Source organism: Sminthopsis crassicaudata, chromosome 3, assembly GCF_048593235.1.
Source record: "Sminthopsis crassicaudata isolate SCR6 chromosome 3, ASM4859323v1, whole genome shotgun sequence".
Classification (NCBI taxonomy): Eukaryota; Metazoa; Chordata; class Mammalia; order Dasyuromorphia; family Dasyuridae; genus Sminthopsis; species Sminthopsis crassicaudata.
In genome coordinates this window covers 575,419,592-575,444,321 of record NC_133619.1, presented here as the reverse complement: position 1 = coordinate 575,444,321, position 24,730 = coordinate 575,419,592, and the positions used below count along the sequence as shown (strand labels likewise).

The 24,730-nt window shown below is 35.2% G+C and overlaps 1 protein-coding gene across 2 annotated transcripts in view; it reads right to left on the bottom strand.

Moving 5' to 3' along the window:
• Window positions 1–24,730, bottom strand: part of LHFPL6 (LHFPL tetraspan subfamily member 6) — a 285,726-nt gene that overhangs the window by 41,685 nt on the left and 219,311 nt on the right. For both annotated transcript variants that reach the window (XM_074304849.1, XM_074304850.1), the window contains exon 3: window positions 3,677–3,775. In XM_074304849.1, coding sequence (XP_074160950.1) covers window positions 3,677–3,775 — 99 coding nt within the window. The remainder of the gene's footprint in view (window positions 1–3,676; window positions 3,776–24,730) is intronic.

Here is a 24,730-nt window from a genome sequence, read left to right as displayed (position 1 = left end):
TTGGGTTTCATTATAATCTGCTAATTAATATGGCTATACTCGATAACAACAGACCATCAAGAAAAGAATTCTGGGCATGTTAAGACAGGCAGAAGAAAGCCAAGAAAACTGCAAACTTCAGAAAAGAAAGGACACAACTATGCCCCAAAATATAATCCTTGCATATAACTTGCTGACCTGAAAGGGAAAGAGTCAGCAGGTTTTGAAGTAGGTCTGTGCCTCCATGCACAAGGTGACCCAGATTCACAAAAGTCTTGAGGTCAAGGAGGCAAGAAAGGATCGCAGGGAATTTGTGCTTCCTACACACTCCCCTTTTAGGTTGGCGGTTCCCCTGCTCTGTGCTGGCAGTAGAGCCATTATCAAGGAAACTAAGGAGGGACTCTACACAAAGAACAATGGGTTATAACTTCAAGCACACAAAGTCTGAATATGAACAATTCTGAACAATCACTTTATTTCTCTATTTCAGTTTCCTTAGGTTTATTCTAATAGGGATAAAGTGGCAAGCGGCAGTATAGTATAGTGAATAACCAGCCTTGGAAGCAGATTGATCTGATTTCAGATAGCATCTCAGACATTTATGGATGTGTGACCCTGGTCAAGTTCCTAACCTCTTAAAGCTACAGGTCCCTCACCCAGTGAAAGAACTATGGGAAATGAGTGTGGACCACAACAGAGCATTTTCACACCCTCTGTTTTTGCCTGCTTGCATTTTTTGTTTTCTTTCTCATATTATTTTTACCTTATTTCTAAATCTTATTTTTCTGATGCAGCAAGATAACTGTATAAATATATTGCATTTAACATATATTTTAACATATATGGAACTACCTGCCTTCTGGGGGGAGAAGGGGAAAAGTTGGAACAGAAGCTTTTGCAAGGGTCAATGCTGAAAAATTGCTCATGCATATATCTTGATGTCTTGTAAATAAAAAGCTATAATTTAAAAAAAGCTACAAGTAACTTTTCAAAATTATTTTAAGTTGCAAGATATATGTAGATTTGTATTGGTGAAAGAAATGTCTTTAATAGGAGCTTCCTATAGAGTAGAAATAACAGATTCAGTATAAAAGTTATATCTACCTACTTGTCTATCTATCCATCCACTCACACACACATATGCATCTATCTATCTATCTATCTATCTATCTATCTATCTATCTATCTATGCATGTAATCATTTATGTGGATATATCCACATATCTACATGCACATAGAAATACATGTTTGTGTTTGTATGTATCTACATAAACACACATGACATATGTATTTTTTTAATAGTTCCAACTGTCTTTCCAGAATGACTAGTTCAATCCATAGTTACAGTGGAATGATGTGAATTTCATTGACTATTGTCTTAATTTGGTAACTATGGTTAGAATTTTGTTGGTTTTTAATGTTGCTTTCACTTACATCAATATAATCATTTTATATATTGTTCTTCTTTTAGTACCAGTTCATTAAAGATACAAATGCATATACAATGTATATGCATGTATTCTTTATAGGATATATATCTATATCTATGAATATAATTATGTACCCTTTACAGGAAAAGTTTTACAGAGGAAACACAAGAGAACAGAAATATTTTTTCTTAAGGATGTATTTGCCTTTAGATACAGACAAAAATATTAAAAACTCATGCATGGAATAATAGCTCAAGACACATATGGAATATTAGCAGTCATCAATAAGTCTAGCCACAGAATGAGGAAATAATAATATTTGCCACATATCTCATTGTCATTAATGAAATATATTTTAAGATTTCATTTCACTTTACAAAGAACAATATCTGAGATATCAAGGTTTTAAGTGACACTCTTTTAATTATCTAGCCCCATCTCTCAGGAGTCCTTCCTAGTCTTTTCTATTACAGTGAAGATGGTTTCTAGATTGCCCCACTGCATAAGTATTATTAATGCCACTCTTTTTGCTTTTGTTCATGCTATACCAATGTTTCCTATGCCTAGAATGTTCATCTTCCTCTTTTAGCTAAATTAATTATTTTACTTTCTTCAAGACCAAGTTTAAGACTCTTCTCCCCTAAGAAGCCTTCCCTAATATCAATGCACAATGAAGATGTATTTCTAAGGTCTTATATGGAATTTATATCATATAATCTTATTCTGTCATTGTTCCTTATATCTATATCCCCTCTCTCAATGTAAACCATAAGATATTTAGGAGATAGATAGAATATGATACTTGCACTGAGCTCATAATAATGATTGTTCAACAATGAATATATTCATTTGGGGATACTCAGTTGGTATATGTCATTTTCACTGGCTCCTTTTTTCTTCATTCTCAAAAGCACTGGATGAGATCCTTTTTCCTAAGGGCTATTCAAAAAAATCCAAACTTAAAATAACTGAGTTTTCACCTCACATTCACTGAATTGGCAAACATGACAAAAGTAGTATTACTTTTAGGGGAGCAACAGGAAGAAAGAAAATACATTGTTGGTAGAATTGTAGATTGCTTTATTGGTTCTATTAAACTACTTGGAATCATGTAAGAAAAATCACAAAACTGTTTATGCCTTTTGACTAAATAACCCCTCAAACTGGGCATATGTACCCTCAACAAGGTCAAAGATAAAATGAAATGCTTTAATGCCCTGAAACCTCCATTAACACCACAATGTTGGAAACAATAAGCATTTACATTGAATAAGGGATAGCCAAACAAACTGAAAAACATCAAGAATTTGGGGGGCAGCATTAAAAATACTTTAATGAACTGATATTGAGGGAAAGACAATATATAAAATGACCATACAAGTGAAAGCAATGCTAAAAGACAGTCGAGCTGTGATTAATTGTAATTATCAAAATAAGAGACTAATCAATGCAATTCACATCCTAGAAATGAACTTGGAACCATGTCCTATATGTTTCTAAACTATGAATACCCCTGACCCAACAATACCATTATTATTTATCCCAATGAGAATGAAATAAAAGGACCATTGTTTTGGTAAAAAATAAAATAAAATAAAAAAAATTAAAAAAAAAAAACTAAAAACTTGAACAGTAATCCATCTATTGGGGAATGGCTTAATGACTATGCGGTATCATTGGAATAAAATATGATTGTGCTAGAAGAAATGATAAAATAGTTTGAGAGGAGATTGGGAAGACTGCAGAATGAAGTCAGCAGAACTAGAACAATTATATAATGATAACAATGTTATAAAGAAAAACAACTTTTGAAGATTTTAGAAGATAAATTCAATAATAAAATCTGAGTCTAAAAGACTGAAAATGAATCATGTCCTCTACCCCCTTCCTGAGATGAAGAATGAGATATATTTTTGGATATGGCCAATGTTGGGAACTCATTTGCTGAATTTACATATTTCTTATAACTATTTTCTTTTCAATTTAAAAAGCTTTTTCGAAGAAGAATAGGAAAGAAAGATAATAAATGCCAATAAAATAAATTAATTTAAAAAATAAATGCATGTCCTTGCATACAGAGAGGGGAGTTATGGAATGTTGGATTTGCTGTTGAAGATGTTCTCTGTGTTAATTGGTTTTGCTTAATTTTTGTGGTTGTTGTAATAAATAATACTTGGATGGGTACATATTGGTAAATGATTGATGTAAAAGTAAGAGGCATCAAAAACATTTTAAAAATAAAAGTGAAATCAAATGAGAGCTCTTACCTAGGTCAAACTGGTCAGAAATGTAACCACAGGTCTGCCGGACTTCTTCACTGTCCCAGCCCAGAGGATAAAGAGCACAGCCAGACCCAATCAACAAGCCTGCAAAAAAGGTAAGAAAAGAAGGTTCTCATACAACTCCCTAAATAAAGGCTTTGGTTAAAATAAACATTCAGCAACACAAATGATCACATTTCATAAAGCACCAAGCTGGGTTCTCTTACCAATCAAGGGTCAGTTTGATAACAATGAAAATTTCAAGCCCACTTTAAGAAAAAAAGAAACAGAAAGAAAAAAAAGCAAAGCTGAAAGTACAGATTAGTCTCCTTCCAACTCTACCTTTAAAATTTTTAACAAATCTTGTAGAGGGAATCCAGGCAGGAAGGTTGATGTTGTTGGCTGTCGCTGTGATTGTTTAAACAAGCCAGTTTGGAAAAGCCAGTTGCAATTCTGTCATCTATTTTCCACAGCAAGTGTGCTGTGGGAAACAAATAATCCAGAAGCTCTTAGTAGTGACTATTAGGCTATACTTCATCATTCATCATTTTTTTTACATAAGATTCAAAATGGAACACTCCAGCAACATCCAATTTCAGCAAGCAAAGAGAACATACAGATTTTCATGAGCAATTTCAGCAGAATGAATGAACTCGTGAACCACACATGACCCATTATTATGCTCTGTTGGAAATTTTTTATATTCGTGGAGCATCCAAATGCCTCCAAACCACTTGCTGTCTGACCACAGAAGGCAAAGGCTTATTTTAATCTTAGTTCTCTTTCTTGCTGGGGCTAAAATTGAGAGTTCTGAAGATTACACTGAAGACAAGTGACATTTTTATCTGAGGTTATACTAAATTATCTTGACAACAGGCACTGAATTGATGATATTCAATTGGTTCCACTCTCATTTTTCACCAAGGCCTAATATGATTTTGCAAGAGGATATCTGATACTTACATGCTTTAATTTGCAATCTTTTGGCCAAGTCTAAAAGTAACAATTCATTTTCAGCCCAGTTGCACTTACTATTTTCACTAAATGCCAACAATGAGGTAAGTCGTTATGATTCAGAAATGTACATAAGAAAACGAATTAACTATTCACTGATACAAGACATCTTTTACATGCAAGAGGGATAAAATTACAAGAAGGGAAGAAGCACAAAGGACCTTAGAAGTCACTAGATCCTACTCACCTCATTTTACAAGTGAAGAAACCAAGGGCCAGAGAATTATAAAAAATTGTTCTGATTTATAATAAAGAATGTCTCTTTTGAAGTAGTAGTCCATTGACTCCCAGATTAGGGCTTTTCTTACTATGTTATATTGGTGCTAGAATACGATATCATACCATTATATTCTTTCTCAATATCAAGCAAGTATGGCTTGTGTTTTAATGCAGTTTGAGCTTTGGGATATTATGGTACAATAAAAGGAGGCCGAGCATTACAATACAGAACACAGCTTGCAGAGAGAAAAGTAAAGCAAGCCATCTTGGTGGAGGGGAAATATGATAAAAAGGGCAGTTTGGGGATGATGGAAACAGGTCCTGGGGTTTTGGAACCCAGATGGAAAGTAGCGCCCAAACCACTAATTGCCAGTGGGTTTTCACAGAATTGTTATTGGATCAAGAAAGAAATTAAGGAAAGGGAACAGGAAGCCTCTGGTTGAGTGGAAGGTTGTGGGAATGGTGATAATTGGTGAAACAAATGATGATGTATGTAGAGGGGACATCTCAGGAATTTATGGCTTATTGATATTCAAACACTGTATTGGCTCAAATCTTACTTATTTCAGAATAACTGAAGGGATTTGAGCTTGGACCTCTAAAAGGGATATAAAGCTATTATCAGTGAGCAGCTGTTTAAATGGTTTAATATCCCACTTTTTCTTTTTTGTATTTCTCACTTTTCCTCTGAATGTCTGTGGGGGCATGATCAAACAGTCAATTCTGCATTTGGAGTCTATTGGGGACCACTATTCCACCCCAACTACCCCCTTTCTATATTGTGCTGGAAATTCCCCTAGGTAGCGCATTAGGAGGAGGACTGAGAACAGAGACTGGAAACTGGAAGAACTCGTCAGAGAGAAACTTATTCTTCAGATTGTCAAGAAGGGAAAGCCCCAATGAAGGTTTCTGAACTACAATTTAAAGAAGGTAGATAACACTGGGTTAAGGAAAGTAGACCAGAGAGCAGGAACTTATGATTCTATTGGTTAGAGCTTTTAGTAATCTCACTCAAACTAGTACCCATTTATTTTAATGTTCAGTCATGTCATCCATAATTTTTCATGATCCCAGTTGGGGTCTTCTTGGCAAAGATACTGGAGTATTTTGCCATTTTCTTCTTCAGATCTTTTTTATAGATGAGGAAACTGAGGCAAACAAGGTGAAAGGGTCACATAGCTAGTACATATCTGAGGCTAGATTTGAATTCAGGAAGCTGAGTATTCCTGACTTAAAGTCTAGCACTTTATCCATTTTTGCCACCCAGAGATCCTATTTTGGAGCTGCCTTAGTATAGAAAGCCTTGGAACCCATATAGAGTGTGGCATAGTGAACAAAATACATGGATATGGATGTCAAAAGATTACAAATTTAGAGCCAGAAGAATTTTGGTATTCATCTTCAGTGGTCCTCAAACTTTTTAAATAGGGGGCCAGTTCACTGTCCCTCAGACTGTTGTAGGGCCAGACTATAGTTAAAAACAAAAACTCACCCTCTGTCTCCGCCCCTCAGCCTATTTGCCATAACCCGGTGGGCTACATAAACGGTCCTCAGCGGGCCACATTTGGCCCACAGGCCATAGTTTGAGAACCCCTGAATTAAATAGAAGGGGAAACTAAAAGATTTAGTGAGATGAAATGACAAGGTAAATGTCTAACTTCTCAATATTATTTTCCTCATCTATAATAGTGAGGTGACAATATTTTTCCTACCTCAGAGACTGCAATGCCTGAAAGGTCTTTTAAAAAATGCAAACATTACACAAAAGTTCAGTGATAGTATTGTTATTTTAGTCATTGAGCAAAGGGCCAACATATTAAATTAGGGTTTGTTTTTGTTTTGTTTTGAAAATCATCTGATAGAGGTGTATGGGATAGATTTAAGAACACTGCTTTTAGTCAAAGGCAAATAAATTGTCTATCTAAGGAGCCCAGCATTCTGCTAAATGCTGGAGATATAAAAGATATAAAAGGATCTGGAATGATACAGTATTAATAGAAATTTTAAAAGGGTTTAAATCTTAGAGGCACTTTAAAGAATGAAGCAATAGAATTTAGTGACAGATTGTGTATAAGAAATGAAGGAGAAAGAGATGTCAATGGCTCTAAACCTATGAGACTGGGATGATGGCACCACTGACAAAAATGTAGCTGTTGAGGAGAGTAACCAGTGCTGGGGGAGAGGTACAGGGAGGAAATGCAGTATAAGGCAATGAGTTCAATTTGGAGCATGTTATGTTTCAAGTAATAGAAGGACATTCAAGATGATATGTGCCCTCAAACGCAAGTAAAAAGGAGGGAGAAGTCAGGGTTGAAGATGAAGATTTGGTACACATCCAAGGAGAGTTGACAGATGAAGCCTGAAAGAAGATGACGTAATGGAGAAAATGATCACAGAGAGAAAAGAACAGAGCACCAAGGACAAAAACTTGAGAAATACCTATGATTAAGTGGTAAGAAAAAGAAAAAAACAGGGAAAAGTCATCAAAGGAATGATCACAGAAATAGGACAACCAGGGAAGTGTATGTAAAACATACCTCAGAATCAATTCATCAAGAATTGAGAAAATTCTGATCAGCCCTATGTTCTGAGGAGTAGTAAGGATGCAGCAATGCTTCCTAATAAACTATAAAATACATGAGGGCTGGGATTGGGCTTCATATCTCTAAGTGTCTTACCCCAATTGGATCCTGAAAAAAGGCTTGTCAGATGAATGGCTGAACTTTTTTGGCAACTTAGGAGTGTTATCAGAATCAGGGTGAGTAAAACATCACATTCCATACATGTACATAGGAACTTTTGACATCTCCAAAATAGCTAATAATAATCTATAAAATCTGCTAATTCATGAGATAGATAGAAGTATGCTATATTATAGTACAGATGGACTTATTTATGGACATATTTTAACCTTTCAAAATTAACTATTATAAGTGATAGAAAGGTCATAGAAAGTATCTATAGCAAAAATGTAATTAATGCAAAGTTCAGCAAGAGATAATTTATAGGATAACAGGACCAGAATTCTAAAAAAATTAAAATTAAACAGATGAAATTTAATCTAGAAATAAATAAAGTAATCTTAATCAACAACCAACAAATAAAGACTGGGAAGATCTTAATCATCATCATTATTAAAAAGGTTTATAATTTTTCATTGACTATAAACTTAATGGAAATTAACATTATATTGTAGGTGCCAAAAAACTCATACAACTGTATATTGCATTAATGAAAGCAGTGTCTATGGAAATGGTGGCCATAATTCTACTAAATCCTATTCACTGACTTGGTCAGACCACATCTAAAATATAGCTTTCAGTTCTAATATATTTTGTGTGACTTTAAAGGACAGAAAAAAAAACCTGAAAGTTAGAGGGGGCCAACTTGTTTTCATATGAAGAAAAACTTGCTAAGAATAAAAACTGTCAAATAATAGAATGAACTATTTTGTGAGGGAATGAGTTTCTCTCCACTAGAAGTATTTTAGCAGAAAATGTCAGGGATCTTGCAGAGAGGATTCTTGTTTGGATAAGATCAGGTGACTTCTAAAGTAAAAGTAAAGTATAATTCTTTATGTAAATTACTTTTATTACTAATTAATAATATCTATGGGCTCTCAGTCTCAGTCATCTGTTCACCTGAGAAAGTAGGACTGGATGCTGGGAATTTTCCCTTCTGTAAAATGTCTATTCAGAATAAGCCTTAACACTCAGGCAAAAGAATATTACCATAACAATGGGATTTCTGCCAAGAATCTAACACAAGTCTCTCTTCAGCCTATGCCAATCCCTCTCCTCGGGTGGTAAGAACAGAGTCTTCATGCTAAACTCATAAAGGCCTACTTCTTTCCAGTGCATTTTTTGAAGATTTCCTATGACCTCATTTTTTTTCCGTGACCATTACTCTATTCTTTTTCCACATTAAAAAAAAAAAAATTGAATGACTTTTTCCAAACACCATGTGCTCAGTGGTTACACTAGTGCCCAGCAGCCATTAATCTTTTATGTTTTCTGGATATATCTACCCATCCCCCAGGTCCTTTATCTGACAGACTATGGCCTCAAGAAGCACCCAGGAGACTGAATTTCTTTAATTCACATAGATACTCCTCAATCTTGTGGTGTGTCATCTGGACATTTTCTCTGGAAGGTGCTGACAGATCATCTCAAAGGCTCTGTAAGCTAATTTATATACAGATCATTTGCCATCCCCACTGGCCCAGAAAACTGCATTTGCTTTTTCTTACTTAAAAAAAAATAATAAAACTAAGAACACATGTGCTGAAGTAGGGAGAAAACAGGATGTGGGATTTTATCCTTTAAGGGAACCATGAAGGCTCGACATGCTCAATTTAGGGTGGACTGTTAAATATGTGCAATTATTTTAAATATATTTCCATATTTCTCATGTGCAAGAAAAAAGCAGACCAAAAAGGAAAAAATGAGAAAGAAAGAAAAAAAATTAAAATACTATGCTTTAATCCATATTCAGTCTCCATAGTTCTCTCACTGGATATGGATGGGATTTTCTATCTCAAGTCTATTGGAATTGCCTTGAATCACCACATTATTAGGAAAAAACCCAAGCCCATCGCAGTTGATCATCACATAATCTTGTTGTTACCATGTACAATGTTCTCTTGGTTCTGCCTATTTCACCCAGAATCTGTTCACGTCTTGCCAGGCATTTCTGAAATCAGTCTGCTCATCATTTCTTACAGAAAAATAATATTCCATTGCATTCATATATTATGACATATTCAGCCATTCTCTAGTTGATGGATATCAGCTCAATTTCCAGTTCCTTGCCACAATAAAAAGGGTTGCTACAAACATTTTTGCACACATGGGTCCTGCTCCTTTGTTATTATTCTCTCTTTGTGATACAGACCCAGTAGAGACACTGCTGGATGAAAGGGTATACATAGTTTTATAGCCTTTTGGAAATAGGAATTGGAATTTCCTATTGGAAATTGCTCTCCAGAATTGTTAGAGCAATAATGCTTTAGTGTCCCAGTTTTTGGGCGGGCTGTTTTTTGCTCCCCATAAAGTAAGATTAATTGAGAATACGACATTCCTTTTTTCTTGTTATGTCAGATTTCTAGCTACAGCCCTAGACCTAGTGCTCATCCTATTAGCTTGTTAGCGAGCTCTTTAGCAGTTAGCTAGCCAGGACTGTAAACTGGGGACAATAGTAGCACCTACCTTCCAGGGTTATTAGAAAGATTAAATGGAATAGTATTTGGAAAATGTTTAGCACAGTATGTAGCACATAGTAAAGGTTTAATCCCTTCCCTTCTGCTTAAAAATCTTCAGTTGTTCCCTACTGCCTCTAGGTTAAATACCTAATGTTTATTATTTAAATTCCCATGTAATCCAATTCTAACCTACTTTTCCAGATATTTCTTATCAGTATCTTTATATAATATTCAAGCCAAAGTGTCCTCCTAGCTATTTTCAAAACTTTCCATTCAATATTTCATCTTTGTCTTCCCTCAGATGTAGAACAATGATATCTAACTTTTATATAGTATTTTAAGATTTGAAAAACACCTTACATATATTATCTCATTTGATAATACTTCTATGAGTTAGCTTCTATGATTACACCCATTTTTCAGATGGGTAAACTGAGGTTGAGAAAGATTAAGTGACTTGCCCCAATTAATCCAGGGAAAGGAAGAGAAAGGAATGTAGACTATATATGCAGTAAGCCTAGGAATTATAAAGTGTTAAGTTCATATCCAGCCTCAGACACTATTATAACTGGCTGTCCTGGGCATGACACTTAACTGCCATTCACTTCAATTCTCTCATCTGTAAAATGGGAATAAAATAGAACATAGCACCTACATTCTAGGGTTTTTGTAAGGACAAAAAAGCTTAGTATTTGTAAAAAAAATAATAAATCCTTTTATTACAGTGCCTGGCACATACTAGGGGCTATATAACTGTTAGGAGTAGTGGTAATAGTTATTGAAATAAGATTTGAACTCAGGTCTTCCTGACTCTAAGTTCTGAACTCCTTCCTTTCCTGCTTGGGACTACAGAAGGTGAAAGAGCCACAAACTAGACGAGAGCAATTTGTTTCAAGATGGAAATTCTCCAGGATGTTCTGTGCTGCCTCTCTACCACACCCTTTCATCTTCCCCTTTACCCTAATAACTCCTCCCTCTCCCACATGCACAGAAGATGCATGAATACCCAGGGGGTGCCCTATTGTTAGGTGCAGCTATGTGATCTGAAGATCCTAAAGACAATATAACTGATTCCCATGGCAGGGTAGTTTTTCTTTGTCTCTTCAGAACTTAATAGAGTGCTTAGAACAGAATAGACACTGAGTAAATGGTTATGGACTTATTAGTGACTAACTCCTTTATTCCCTCATTCATGGGCTGAAAGAGAAAATGAAAGAGAGAAGGTCTGTCTCTCTTCTGAATTCCTAGATGTTTCACCAACACCAAGTAGAGAATTCTGTTCCATATGTATAGCTAAGTCATTAAATACTTCAATGTAAACAAATTATAAATTGAAAATATATTTGTGTAAATCAAATAAAACATAATACATTATTCCTTCATCCCTTCTCAACTTGTCATCTTTCAAGTGGCAAACTTTAGGTATTTTTAAAAAAATTAATTTTTTTCTTTTCAACACTAAAAACATCTTTAGTAATATACTTCATTGTATAAAATTCCAAACAATATGTTTAATATTTAAAAATCCCACTCCAAAAACGCAAAACCAGATATGGAAACATTAGCTTAGAATTCACACTTTTCATCTGCCATATCAATTGCCCAAACAAATCTCTCCCTCTGAGTTTTATTATAAATCCTTTCCACTGGCATTCCAAACTTATTTTACACTAGGCCATCCTAATCCTGAGATCCTGAAAGTTGAGTTTGGATGTGCCTACGGCAACCTGCTTGTTTTCTTCTTGTTCTGTGGCTTGGGTGAATAACTTCATGAGTTGTTTTTGTTTTTCTGTTTGTTTGTTTGTTTTTGTTTTTTCTAATTTGGCCAACAGTTTTTTTTTTTCTTATCCACATGACTCTTAGATTTGACATCCTTTTTCACTCTGGCATTAGTCTTTACTCTGTTTAGCTCCTACTTTGCTTCTCTTTTTTTAGCATCAGTATCTGTCTAAAGATTTTGCTTCTCAAAGTCCTGAAGATTTGAGGGCTGACCAATGTATAGAATGGTTACTACCCAGTTTGCTTGCTTGTAGACAAAATTTTAGCTGATATATCATCTTCAGCATTGGTCAGTACTATCAATTGTTCCTGCAGTGAGATGGATACATTCTAAGTTCAGACACCTCAGTTGCCAATCCATTCATCAGTCCTTGAAGATGTTTGTTCAAGGTTAATGTATTGAATTTATCAAACACATCCTTCCTATGGATCCCTGTTCTTCATTAGACGTTACAAATTCTTAAATACTGGCTTTTCAATAGGCACTTTGATACAGTAATGGATACAGGCCTTTTTCCAGAAATAAAATTCAGGAACATGTTTCATTCTCATGAATGAAATACATTTTTTCTTAAAACACATGTCTCTTTTAAATTAATGTGTCAAAAGAAACATATAAGGCATAATGGAAATCAGGTAAATATCTTCTGAAAATAATGAAGACAGTGGCCCAATAGAAAGATTACTGGGCTCAAATCTCATGTCTGATATTTACTATTTTTATGATTTTGGTCAAATAACAATGTCCTCTGGCCTCAGTTTTCCCATTTATAAAGTGAAAGCTTTGGTCCAAGAGGCACTGAAGTTTCTCTGAATTCTAGATTTAAGATCTTCATGGTATTATATATATATGTGTGTGTATATATATATGCATATATATATATATATTATTAGAGACACATTTCATATATATATATATATATATATATATATATAGCATTGATGACAGTCAAAAACAAGTATAGGTGAATCAAAGGGAAAATTTTTCTGGTGAATGAAAATTGTAGTTTAACCCATTTAATAGTAATATCTTCCTATCCCAGGAGCTTGGCAGTTCATTATTTGAGTAAGATATATACACTGTCTCTGTGTGTAGAGAAGGGGGTGGAACAAGTATGGGGCAAGCTATTATTAAATCTCTGGGATGATAATAATAATACCTTATACTTGTACAGTAATTTTAACTTTTCAAAGCACTTTCACATCTATTAACTTGTTTATCCTCCCCAACAACTCTGTGTGATAAGGAGAACAAGTATTATTATCTCCATTTGATGGATAAGGAAAATGAGGCTCAAGATAGTGAATTTAAGCCCATTTAAGCTACTTGGGGGCACAGCCAGAGCTAGATTTCAGAACCCTCAACTGCCATTCCTGTGGTCTTTTCACTTCTTTTGTTTAGACTTAAGCAGCAGACAATGACACAGTCTTAAGATGTTCTAAACCTATAAGATCCTTGCTTATACAGATATTTTAACTGCTAAAGAATATTTCCTAATTCCTCTGACTTAAATCTCATGTAATATATACTTGGGATAATGTAGGAGGTCATGGGTTTAAAACTCCCTAACCCCTGCTAGAAAAGCAAAACAAAGCCTAGCACTGAGTTTCTCTGGTAAATAATTTTTCTTTTTGTTAATGAAGTTAAAAAAAAAACAACAACCCAGAATCACTCTACTGAAACAGTGGAATGAATTTCCTTCTATCTTTAATTGAAAAAATCCTGCTAATTTGAAGATCTCCTTCCCTTCTTTATATCTCACAATCCTCTGTAGAACAAAAGTCACTATGTAATTCACATTAGATTCCATATTTTATCATTCTTCTACCTCCACCCACAAATCACCTCCCTAGCCTTGAAAACATGTCTGCAATCAAGTGTTATTAAGTTGTTTTAATGACTTGGAATCCACCCCTATGATTATTTTACTTCATCCAGTCATCTGCTTGGACTTCTGACAGCAACAAAAGACCAAATATGAACCCATATGTTAATGAAGCAGTACATGAATGAAGATTTATGTGAACATCACTGCAGCCCTATGAAGAACTGTTGGAGTTTAGTGGATCTTCCTGCCCATTCAAAAGTGAATTTTCAAACTAATCAAGAATAATTATCTCAGAGATTTTTCATGTTTCCCAAAAGACTTGACCTCCAAACAAACAAACAAAAACAAAATCAAAAACCAGAAATAGAATCTGTTTTGCTTCAAGGTCAGACCCCAAACTTGAACAACCAGTAGCTTGAGAAGAATCTTGTCAGTACAAGAAGGACAGTTTAAAAATGTCAAAGCCTTTTGATTATTCACTGTTCAGCTCAAAGTTGTACTCACATAAAACAATATTGAGACAAGGACATTTATATTTCACAGACACATTTTATTACACAATGTTGTTTTAATCCTGACACTTGAACATGAAAGCTTTCCAACAGACAGTCTAAGCTCAAATAACATCCTGGTAGCCTAAAAAGTTTTGGCCAAGGTACAAATACTTCTGTTTGTAGGCCTAATTGCATTATACCATTCCCCCCAAAACCTTTCTTTTGAAATTTCAATGTACAAAAATTCCTTAGTTAAAGGATCAATCCAAACTTCAGTCAGCCTGTGGGTTTGCTTATTATGATTATTTTTAATAGTGGAAAACTTATACTTCAATCCCTCAAAACCAGTTCATTGAGTTTTTTTTGTTTTGTTTTGTTTTATATAGTTTAGATGCCATGTTCAGAGAGAGGGTTTTTCCAAGAAGTCCATGGCATTTATGTTCCAGCTCCAAGTCTTTGCATAGATTATTCCCAATTTTTAGAATCTCCAATTTCCCTCAAAGTTTAGCTCAAATACTACTTCCTATATGAGATTTTTCAGATTGCCACATTCAACTAACATCTCATTTCAAAATTGTATTTTGTATCTCTTTGTATGTGTACACATTGTGTCTACTGGTAAAATAATAATGATGATAGCTAATATTTATACAGTGCCTACTATATTCCAGGCACTGTGTTAAGTGCTTTATAAATATTCTCTCATTTGATCATCACAACAGCCTTCTAGGGTAGGTGCTAATATTATTCCCATTATACAAATGAGAAACTGAAGTTGACAGAGTTAAGTGTCTGAAGCTAGATTTGAATTCTCGTGTCCTGACTTTAGACCTGCTACTGTAAACACTGAGCTCCTGAGGACAAAGTATTTCAATCTTGTCTTTATATCTCTCACCTGTTAAAGTGCTTAGCATATAGTAGGTACTTAATAAATGTTTGCTGATTGATAGAAACAGCGGGGTGTGTGATCATTAATTTAAGGCGTTTCCCACACAAAGAAGACCTTTTGCTATGTTTTTGCTATTACCAGTTCGAATTTTAAAACTAATTATATAAAATATGGAAAAAATAACTATTGATCATCCTACTATGCTGTCCAGTTAGACCATTCATAGCTTTTAGCCTAAAGTGGTTAAAAGAACTTAAGAGCCAACTATCCACATTAGACTGTTTTCAGAGAAGAGGGAAAGGAATAAGCATTTATTTACATGGCACCTACAATGGGCTAGGCAATGTAATAAAACTTTTTCAGAAATGTTATTTCATTTTAAAAGAGCCCCAAAAGCCTGGCTAGATGACTCACTAAGTAAACAAAAATTTCCTTTCAAAATGGAAAAATGATAAAATGAGGGACAAAGAACTATTTTTATTGAAGTTTTAAGTTCTTTAATTCAGAAATGAAAACTAACCCAAACCATATTCTACCTTAAAAATCAGAATCAACACTTACATACATACATACATACACACACATATGCATACATACCTGTTCACACATACGTAGACATTACATACTTCTAAGGTTATCTAAAGCATAAATCTAAAAACAGTCCCTTCTGCTGACTGAAGCAAAGAATAATTTTCTTCATGGAACAACAAAGAATAGCTTTTTTAAAATGAAGCTCTCATATAGGATATTGACATTGGAAAGAAACTGGTGAGTGTCCCAGCAAAATAAATGATGAGTAAGAAAAGGCTCCACAGGCCATGGGATTAGTTATCAAGGGATTTGAGCTTTTTATAAAGAAGGAAGGAATAGAGTTATAAGAAAGAAGATTTCTGCATAATATTAGTTGAAAAGTTCTACAATGGAAAGCATGTTGAATAGTGAGGAGATTTGGATTCAAAACTCAACTTTGCTCCTGGCATGAGAAAAAAATGGCATTTATAGCTAATTGTAACCAGAACAGTGGGTAGCTAGGGGCCAACAGAGTGCATGGAATGACTCATCTTCCAGAGTTCAAATCCAACCTCAGACACTTACTACCTGTGTGACTCTGGACAGGTCATTTGCCTTAATTTCCTCACCTGTTAAATGAACTAGAGAAGGAAATGACAAAATGCTTCAGTGTCTTGATAATAAAACCCCAAATGAGATCAGAAAGAGCTGTCCTGGAACTGTCTTGGATGTCTGTAAAACAAGGCTAGAGTCGGGAAATCATCTTCTGTGGGTTTCAGTTTCCTCATGTAAAAAAATTAGGGGCATTTGACTTGATGACCTCAAAGAAACTTTCCACATCTTCATCAGTGATGTTTTTAAAGTAATCATAACTAGGATGAACTGCCTTAAGATTGTTTTTTAGTAGACATATTCAAACAGAATCTGAATGACCATAGATTAAGGATGGTCTCCAGGGGATTCCTGAAGAATCTCACAGAATGAGAGATGGGTCTGGGTGATATTTAATATTGCCTACAAGTCAAAGATTCTATGACAGTTTATGAGGTTTGTAAGTAAGTTTTAAATGCTGCATATAAAAAGGAAATATCTATTCCTATAAGCAAGGCTCAAGTGAAAAGCTAAAGTGAATTAGGCCATCAGGCATTGTCAATGTCACAGTCAAGGACCCAAAGGATTTGTGTGATGGTAAATGGAGTCAGTAAGAGTGATAAAATAGAAAAGTAAATTATCACTATCAATCCAGGAGACACACTGGTTGATGGAAAACAGACAATAACCTTTGCTCTTACTCTTGCTAAAGCCATAACAAGCACTCAGTTATCTTCATTTTAGTTTTTAAAAGTGATCTACCTACAGTACGGGAAATACCATCATCTGCAGCCTAATTTACTCCCCAGTTATCCTTGGAGAGGCCTCAAGCATGCTGATACCACACAGTGACATTGATGATTCCATTAAAGGGACAAGTGGCTCATATATACAATATGCTAGAGAAGCTCTCCAGTGAGAAATGTTTCTGTACCAATTACAGTGGATTTCAGGGAATGTCCAAGCTGGCTGGAGATAGAGAGATGGAAACATAATTAAACTGTCAATAGGTGATTTTTCTATGCAAATTGAAACAAAATGGCAGTACAGATGAACTGAATGAAGATTCTTTAGCATGCTAATATACCTGAAGCAATATATCTTTGTGCTGATCCAAGAGAGCTGAAGGATACATACATACAGATATATACATGCTTGTGTGTGTGTGTATTTGTGTATCTGTAAAGGGATATGAGAATATTACCAGTTATCTGAATATAAAGAAAAGAGAAAGATGAAATATAAAGAAAAGATCAACATAGCAGTGGAGCTAGGAAGTGCCGGTGAAAATAACATCAGTCCAGGTTAAACTGAGTAAGCTAACAGAATGAATCTGAAATCAAAGAGAAAAGAAAGTCAGAATTTCTATGAGCAGAAACTACTCTCAGTGCCTATTGCAATGTTTGGCATTTAGTAGGTGTTTAGTACATGCTTGTGGATAGATTAACAATTAATTAATCCTTAGAGTTAGAACTTTATATGCCTATGAAGAAAGTAGTTTTGACTTGAGGTCTAAAGAAGAGGATTTAATATGTGTCATAGGAAAAAATGATTGGTTCTCCAAGTGTTTAGGGGAGAGCACAGAGATAGCTTATTCCTGGAGATGGAAGGAGGGTGAACTATATAGTGGACTAGTAATGGACAGTTTAATGCTGTAAGTCCATGCCAAGCTGAGCAACATGAAAATGTGAACTTATCATACCACCTTAGATACTATATTCTTACATTGTACTAAAAATAGAAGTTATTCAATCCATCAATAAACATTTATCAGAGGTCCATTTCCAGTTATGCTATGTCTTATCACTGCACTCAGATGACTCTGAAAGAGAAAATCAAGCTGATGACTTTGTCCAGCCCTGCCTCACTTAAATCCAATTCACTTGCAAGTCAAAGCTCTGTCCTCCTGATGCCATTGGGCATCTTGCAAAACAAAGAAAGAATAGCATTTATCAAGCACAAGCTATGCCAAGTTCTATGCTAAGTGCTGAGGAATCAAAGAATGGCAAAAGATAGACCCTGTCCTCAAGGAGCTCACAGCTTAATGGGGGTGAAGACATAACAATAATGATATTCAGTCAAGATTCACACAGGAAAAGTTGCGGTCACCAACAGAGATAATTCAGTAGCATCCAAGGGGATGTGAGAAGCATCTAAACCTTGAAGGAAGCCAGCACAGTCATGAGGCACAAATGAGGAAGCAAAAAATTCAAGTGAAAATGCCCAAATTTGGGAACTGGCATGTCTTGTATGAAGAAAAGCAAGGAATCCAGTGTTACTGGATCCCAGAATAAATGAGGACCTGTAAGGAAAATGAAGGAAGAACACAAGTTATAAAGGGTCTTAAAAGTCAAATAGAGGATTTTATATTTGATCTTGGTGGTGATAGGGGGGCACATAGCTTTAGAGTGTGCTGTTACCACAAGAATATGGTGGGGATGATACAACTGCCAAAAACTGAGGAAATGATGTGAAATACAATATTTGGAAAAGACTCCTTCTGAATCCTTAGTCTTCCCTTTTTTTTTTCTTTGGGTCAGGGACAAGCAAATTATGCAAAGGAAATAATGATGTTAATTGAACTGGGAGAATTTTGTTTTGTTTTGTTTTTGAAACTGTCCTGAGGCTGGCCTATGATATAAAAAATGAGTTTCTGAAGTGCCACCACTATACCTTAGGAATTATATACTACCTGTTTCTGTCATTCTTTATCAAGGATCATGTGATGCTCTCTCCAGAGAAATGGACATAGGGCTCCATCAGATACTGCTTAAAGAAAATATGTGGTAGGATCACCAATAGCCCACCATTATTTGTAGGGATTATTGACTTACTAAGAATTAGCTTGGGATTGCAACATAAGTAAATTAATTCCTGGCTGGACTAAACCCCAAATCAGCTGAGAACTAACAAAGCATCCTATTTTGAGATGATGTGTTTACACAGGAATTAGGATTTTCTGGGATTTATAAAGGAAACACCATGAAGCTGATGGTGGAAATGTTACCTATTTGGTGTAGTTTATTTCAACCAATCCTAATTTCTCCCAGAAAAACAAAAGAGAAAAAAATTGATTCTTAAGTTTGGATCAGTGTGGTCAGGTTGGGTAGAACAGAGATTTAAAGTGGCTCAGCCTCCACAAGAGATGTACTTCATTGTGTCACTGTGATATGGAGCTGACTCTGGGTTATCAAAAAATATGCCACTGTAAGACAAGTTTTGGCAAGCTCTACCAAGCTGGGAAGGTTTGCAGCATTGGCCAAGTAACCAACTATGTTTATTATCAACAGGCCAGCCTAAAAATGTCAGGAGAAATTAATCACCATAAGATTGAATCCTAGAAGGTAAATTTTGGTCAGGCAATTCATGAAATGTCTGGGTTATGGGAACGGTATGAGGCATGCAAGATGGCTTTTAGTCCATTGCATCCTCTTCTATAGAATTAGAGTGGTGGAAAGGGTAACAGAAGGTCTTTAAAATCACACAGTTCTTACACCTACAGATTTTAACTGCTCTTACTTCTACTGTATAATCTTTGTCAAATGACTAATGGGTTATTATTAGAGGTACTGAACCATGCCCATGTTAGCTTCTCACTATAAATTAAACCAGAAGACAACAAAGAAGTTGTAGATAAATAAAAGTAAGGCATACAAGTTTTCCTCAAAGAAGCAAATAAAGGAGATTATTTAATTATACATCCAAAGGAACAAGAAACATAATTTCATGGGGCAATTGATTGATCTATATATCAGATATGGTAGTATATATATATATATATAGTGTTCAAGCAACAGATCAGCATGAAGGCAACAGCAGTTTATACACCAAGACCTCTAACAAAAGATGAAAACAGAAATTCTAATAAGGAAATTAGTAATATCTATCTAAGTCAACATATACAATGCTACTTGGTAACTTTGATTAAAAAATGGGCACAGGGGAATACAGCAAAACTATAGATGCTGTGGTGGATATTTTACAGGAAAACACTGAACAAGAATCATACAGAAGGAGACAATAGAGATGGGTTACAGTCTATACCTAGGATTGCCCACCACCCAAATCATGTATTTATCCAAAGATGGAGATAAGTTGGCAAAATAATTTTCCCATAAATTGAAGGTTCTTAATTTGTTAGCCATTATTCTTTTAACAATTCTGTGAACTTCTTTCTAAAAAATTATGAAATTTTCACTTCAGTGTAATCATTTTACTTTTGTTATCCTTTTATATTTTAAAAGATGTACATAAAAATATCATTCTGAAGAGGGGTCCATAGGTTGCACTAAACTGGCAAGAGATTCTGTTTCATACACAAAAGGCCAAGAGACTCTGCTGCACAGATCATAAGAAAAGAGCTTTGGGCAGCAAGAAAATTGTCTCTTCGCCCTCCAGTTCACTGCCCTTGAAAAGCTGAAAATCATATGCATTACAGTACAATTCTACAGTAATTTTGCTTATTTTTTATGTAGCAAGCAATACTTTTTATAAAATGTTTTTCTACAAAGTAACATCAAGTCTAAGAAGCAAAGTATTTTAAAGTATGTATTGTTTGTTTATGTACAAATATATATGTATGAAAATTTTCTATTCTTTCATGTATTTTTTTAAAAGACCATAGAGTTTGTGCACTGTATAAGTATTTTGATATAGATGATACGTCAGATAGCACAGGTGGCACCATCCAAAACACATGGCTCTAGAGAATCTCTCCTTGATCCATATCCTGGAACATCAACAAAGAAGAGATTCCCCCCCTTCCCCTCAGGTATTTAAGAGATGACATCAACTCCAACAGAGAAGTGTCAGGCCATCTGGAATAGCTGACAGAAAATTATTTGGAAGTATTTCTTTCAAGATAGTTAAAATTATTTTCCTTCAGAAATATCAAAAATGACAGAAACTTTTCACATTTCCATCTGTCATCCACTGTACATTTCCTGATTAGTTTCCAAAAGGATTATGAGATCTCTGTTTCTATCTAATTTGATTGTTCTATTAAGTTTTAAGATGACCACATTTTGTTCCTTTTTAAAAAAAAATAGAGTAATGGTTTCAAATTCAAAACCTTATCCATGTTGTAATGCATTTTTATTTTATTTTACTAAACATTTCCCTATCACATTTAATCTGGTATTGGCATATACTGGGGAGTTTTAGAGACTGCTTGAGACTCACAGACCTTAAGCTTAACACCTCTACATTAAAATGTCTAAAAACATTAAGCAGACAATTACTGAACATTTTATAGTTCAAAATTTTTATGCTCAAAAACCATAAAATATTACCATAAGCACATGAAAATAAAGCCTCCTCTACCCTCTCAAGGTATAATATAGTTTTTAATAAACTTATAGGAAAGATGGGAGAAGTGAAAGGAAGGGAAAATGAGTTCCATTATGAATCCACAGACACAAAAAAGATGAAGGTAGTGAGGACATAAAGAGAACAACTATATTTACTTCATTCATACATTTAAAAGGCATATTCCTTAAACAGTGAACTGTAGGTCAGTTTGACTTAAGTGTAAATATGGGCTGGGTAAGTAAGCAGCTGGATAAATGTATGATGGGCCAGAGTACAGAACATTTTGACAAGCAGACTAAAGAATTTGAATGTATTCCATGACCAATGGAGAACCATTAGAGGTTTTTGAGTAGGGAAAGAAAAAGAATCTAATATTAATATTTGGGTATATGCTAGTTAGTACAGTGAATATATTGCCTACCTGAAATCAGGAAGAAGTCAAGAAGACCCATCTTCCTGAGTTTAAATCTGGCTTTAGACACTTACTAGCTGTAACTTACCTGGACACGTCATGTTTCCTCATCTATAAAATGAGCTAGAGAAGGAAATGACAAACTATTTCAGCATATCTGCCAAAAGAAACCCAAATTGAATCATGAAGAGCCAGACACAACTGAAATGACTGAACAACAGCATATATCTACAAAGCTGGCACTTCAAGGGCCTTCCAAGGAATCACATTCACTTTCTAAACAAGACATAAGATGCTCTAACAGGATAACCTCCAGATGGTAGGTGATGGATGGATTGGCCTTCTGACCCAAGGTCACTTTGGACTTTCTTGCAGGTCTGATTTAGATTCACAAGTAAAAAATTATAGAGTTGCATAGTTGAAAGGGATCTCAAAGATTCTTTAATCCAATTTGTACCATTTGTGCTCAGCCAGACTCTACTTTAGGAGCTCCAATTTTCTGCTTCTGTATTGTGGCAGCCCAACCAGCTTTCAGACCAGAATGGCCTTTTGGGAGGAAGAAAGACAAAGTGTTCTCTACAGATGAATTCTTTCTAACATGAGATTGGATCAGTCCATTTGGGATGCATGAACAGTATTTCAGATAAATGTCTCTGATCAGAGGGGAGAGGAACAGCTGCTAATCAAAGGCTGTCACACATGATTTGCACCACCCTCAGCTTCATGAGAGGCATAAAAATAAAGATCACAAAACCATGTTTATTTCCCTTTCACTGCTGTTTCTGACATTACTATTGCAGTCAGGCAGGCTGAGTCAAAACAGTTTTCTAAAAATATGGATCAGCTGAGACCCTTAAAAAGTCTCCTTTTATGGAGTTATCGTTAGGACTTTTCCCCTAGGGCTGCTTTGTATATGCCTTTCCAGAGGAGCTCCTCTTCTGCCAGAATCATAATCTCTACTTCAGTTCCTACTCATCTAAAAAGGGAAAAAAAAAAGTCAGCTCTTTCCCATTGTATGGGGATCCCAGCCTCCCAAAGGTTGATAAGCAAATTTGCAGTCTGGCTAGAAGTAGCAGTAACTACACTTAACAGTTATATTCTCCAATGAGGAGCATAGGACAGAGATGTGAATTTATATTATGCTATGAAATTTCTGTTATACTGTAATTAGTGTGGGGTGTAGGTATCAGGCTAGGTGGAATATGGAAATGGCCACAACCTACCCAATGTGAAACACTTTGAAACCCATTCCCACCATTTCAAAGTTTTCAGAAAAGATGGTGAACAAACTTTCCATGAAGAGTCAAATTGTGAAAAGGAAGAAATTACAATTCAATCTCTATCAATGGATTTGAGGTGGGGAGAACAGAGCTGAATGACTCTGTTTGAGGACCTTTGTAAGGGTAATATAGTATATACAACTCTTTGGCCTATTAAAATATTTTGTCTCTCAACTAATAAAAAAGGAAGTGAAAATATTTTCTAACAAGTCTCATAGAGTGCTCCCAAAATTTGCATTTCCTAAAAGCTTCATTATTTTACAGCTCTTTCCCTCTAGACTAGCATCAGAGTTCTTACTGGTTTCTAGGAGTTAAATGAACCCCCCCCCACCACCTCCTAGGCACACACTCATAGAGCAATAGTGTCACACTCCAAAACAAACGGGAGCTACTAAACTATTCATTTGGCAACTAGATGCCATAGCGCATAGAGTACTAGGCCTGAAGTCAAGAAGCCTTTATCTTCCTCAATTCAAATCTGGCCACAGACACTTATTATCTGTGTGATCCTGGGCAAGTCACTTAACGCTGTTTCTTTCAGGTTCCTCATCTATAAAATAAACTGTAAAACCACTCAAGTATCTTTCCCAAAAAAACTTCAAATGGGGTCACACCTGAAAACAAGTGAACAATGATTAAACCATATATAAGGATCCCTGTGGACCGGATAATGATTTAGAAAACTGGATCTATTTTTATTGTGTTTTAATTTATTTAATCAAATATTTCTGAATTACACATTAATCTGATTCGGGATGCCCTTAAAAGAAAGTGTCATGGGTTTGGTGCTTCTGTAGGATGGTACTTCTGGAGTGGAGGGTAGCAATAAAACAAGTGAAAGGCCTCTTCTTTTGCTACTATACAAATCCCTATTATGACCCCAGAAAAATATCCTAGAAAACAGGATAGAAACAGGAAAAGTAGAAAGTAAGCTCTAGTTTCCCTGAGCACCCAACTGAACAGGCAGATATAAGACATTATCTGTGCCCAGTATATTTTCTTCCCTCTGGTGCTGCACATTGCTTCATAAATCTCCACTGTACTATTGGGTCAAAGAAAGAAGGTCGATTGAGGGATTTTCATCTTTATAAACTGAAGGAAGACATAACTTACATGTAAGACATAGAGTTAACCATGCATGTTTGACATGTGAGATGCAATCTCCATGGTAATTTATATTTAAATGGCACCTTCCTCTTAAAACTCAAGTAAATTTACAGACTTTTAGTTAATTAATCCTAGACATGAAGGAAGTAAATGATATGTATATAGCAATGTCATTTTCCTGACAAAAGAAAAGAAAGTTATTTAGAGAAGCTAAACCAATAGATCTCTTTCTGTTTTACATCATTCCTGCCTCTACCTGCTGCACCTGGCATCTAGTTGATCCAAAAGGTAGAAACCTTCAGAGTAGGGATTGGGAGACTAAGATGTGTATGTACACTAAGCTCCTATCTTCTGTCCTGCTCCATTCCTTGCATCTGTTTCTATCGTTTTAGAGGAAATGTCAGGAAGAGGTGGAGTTCAGACTTT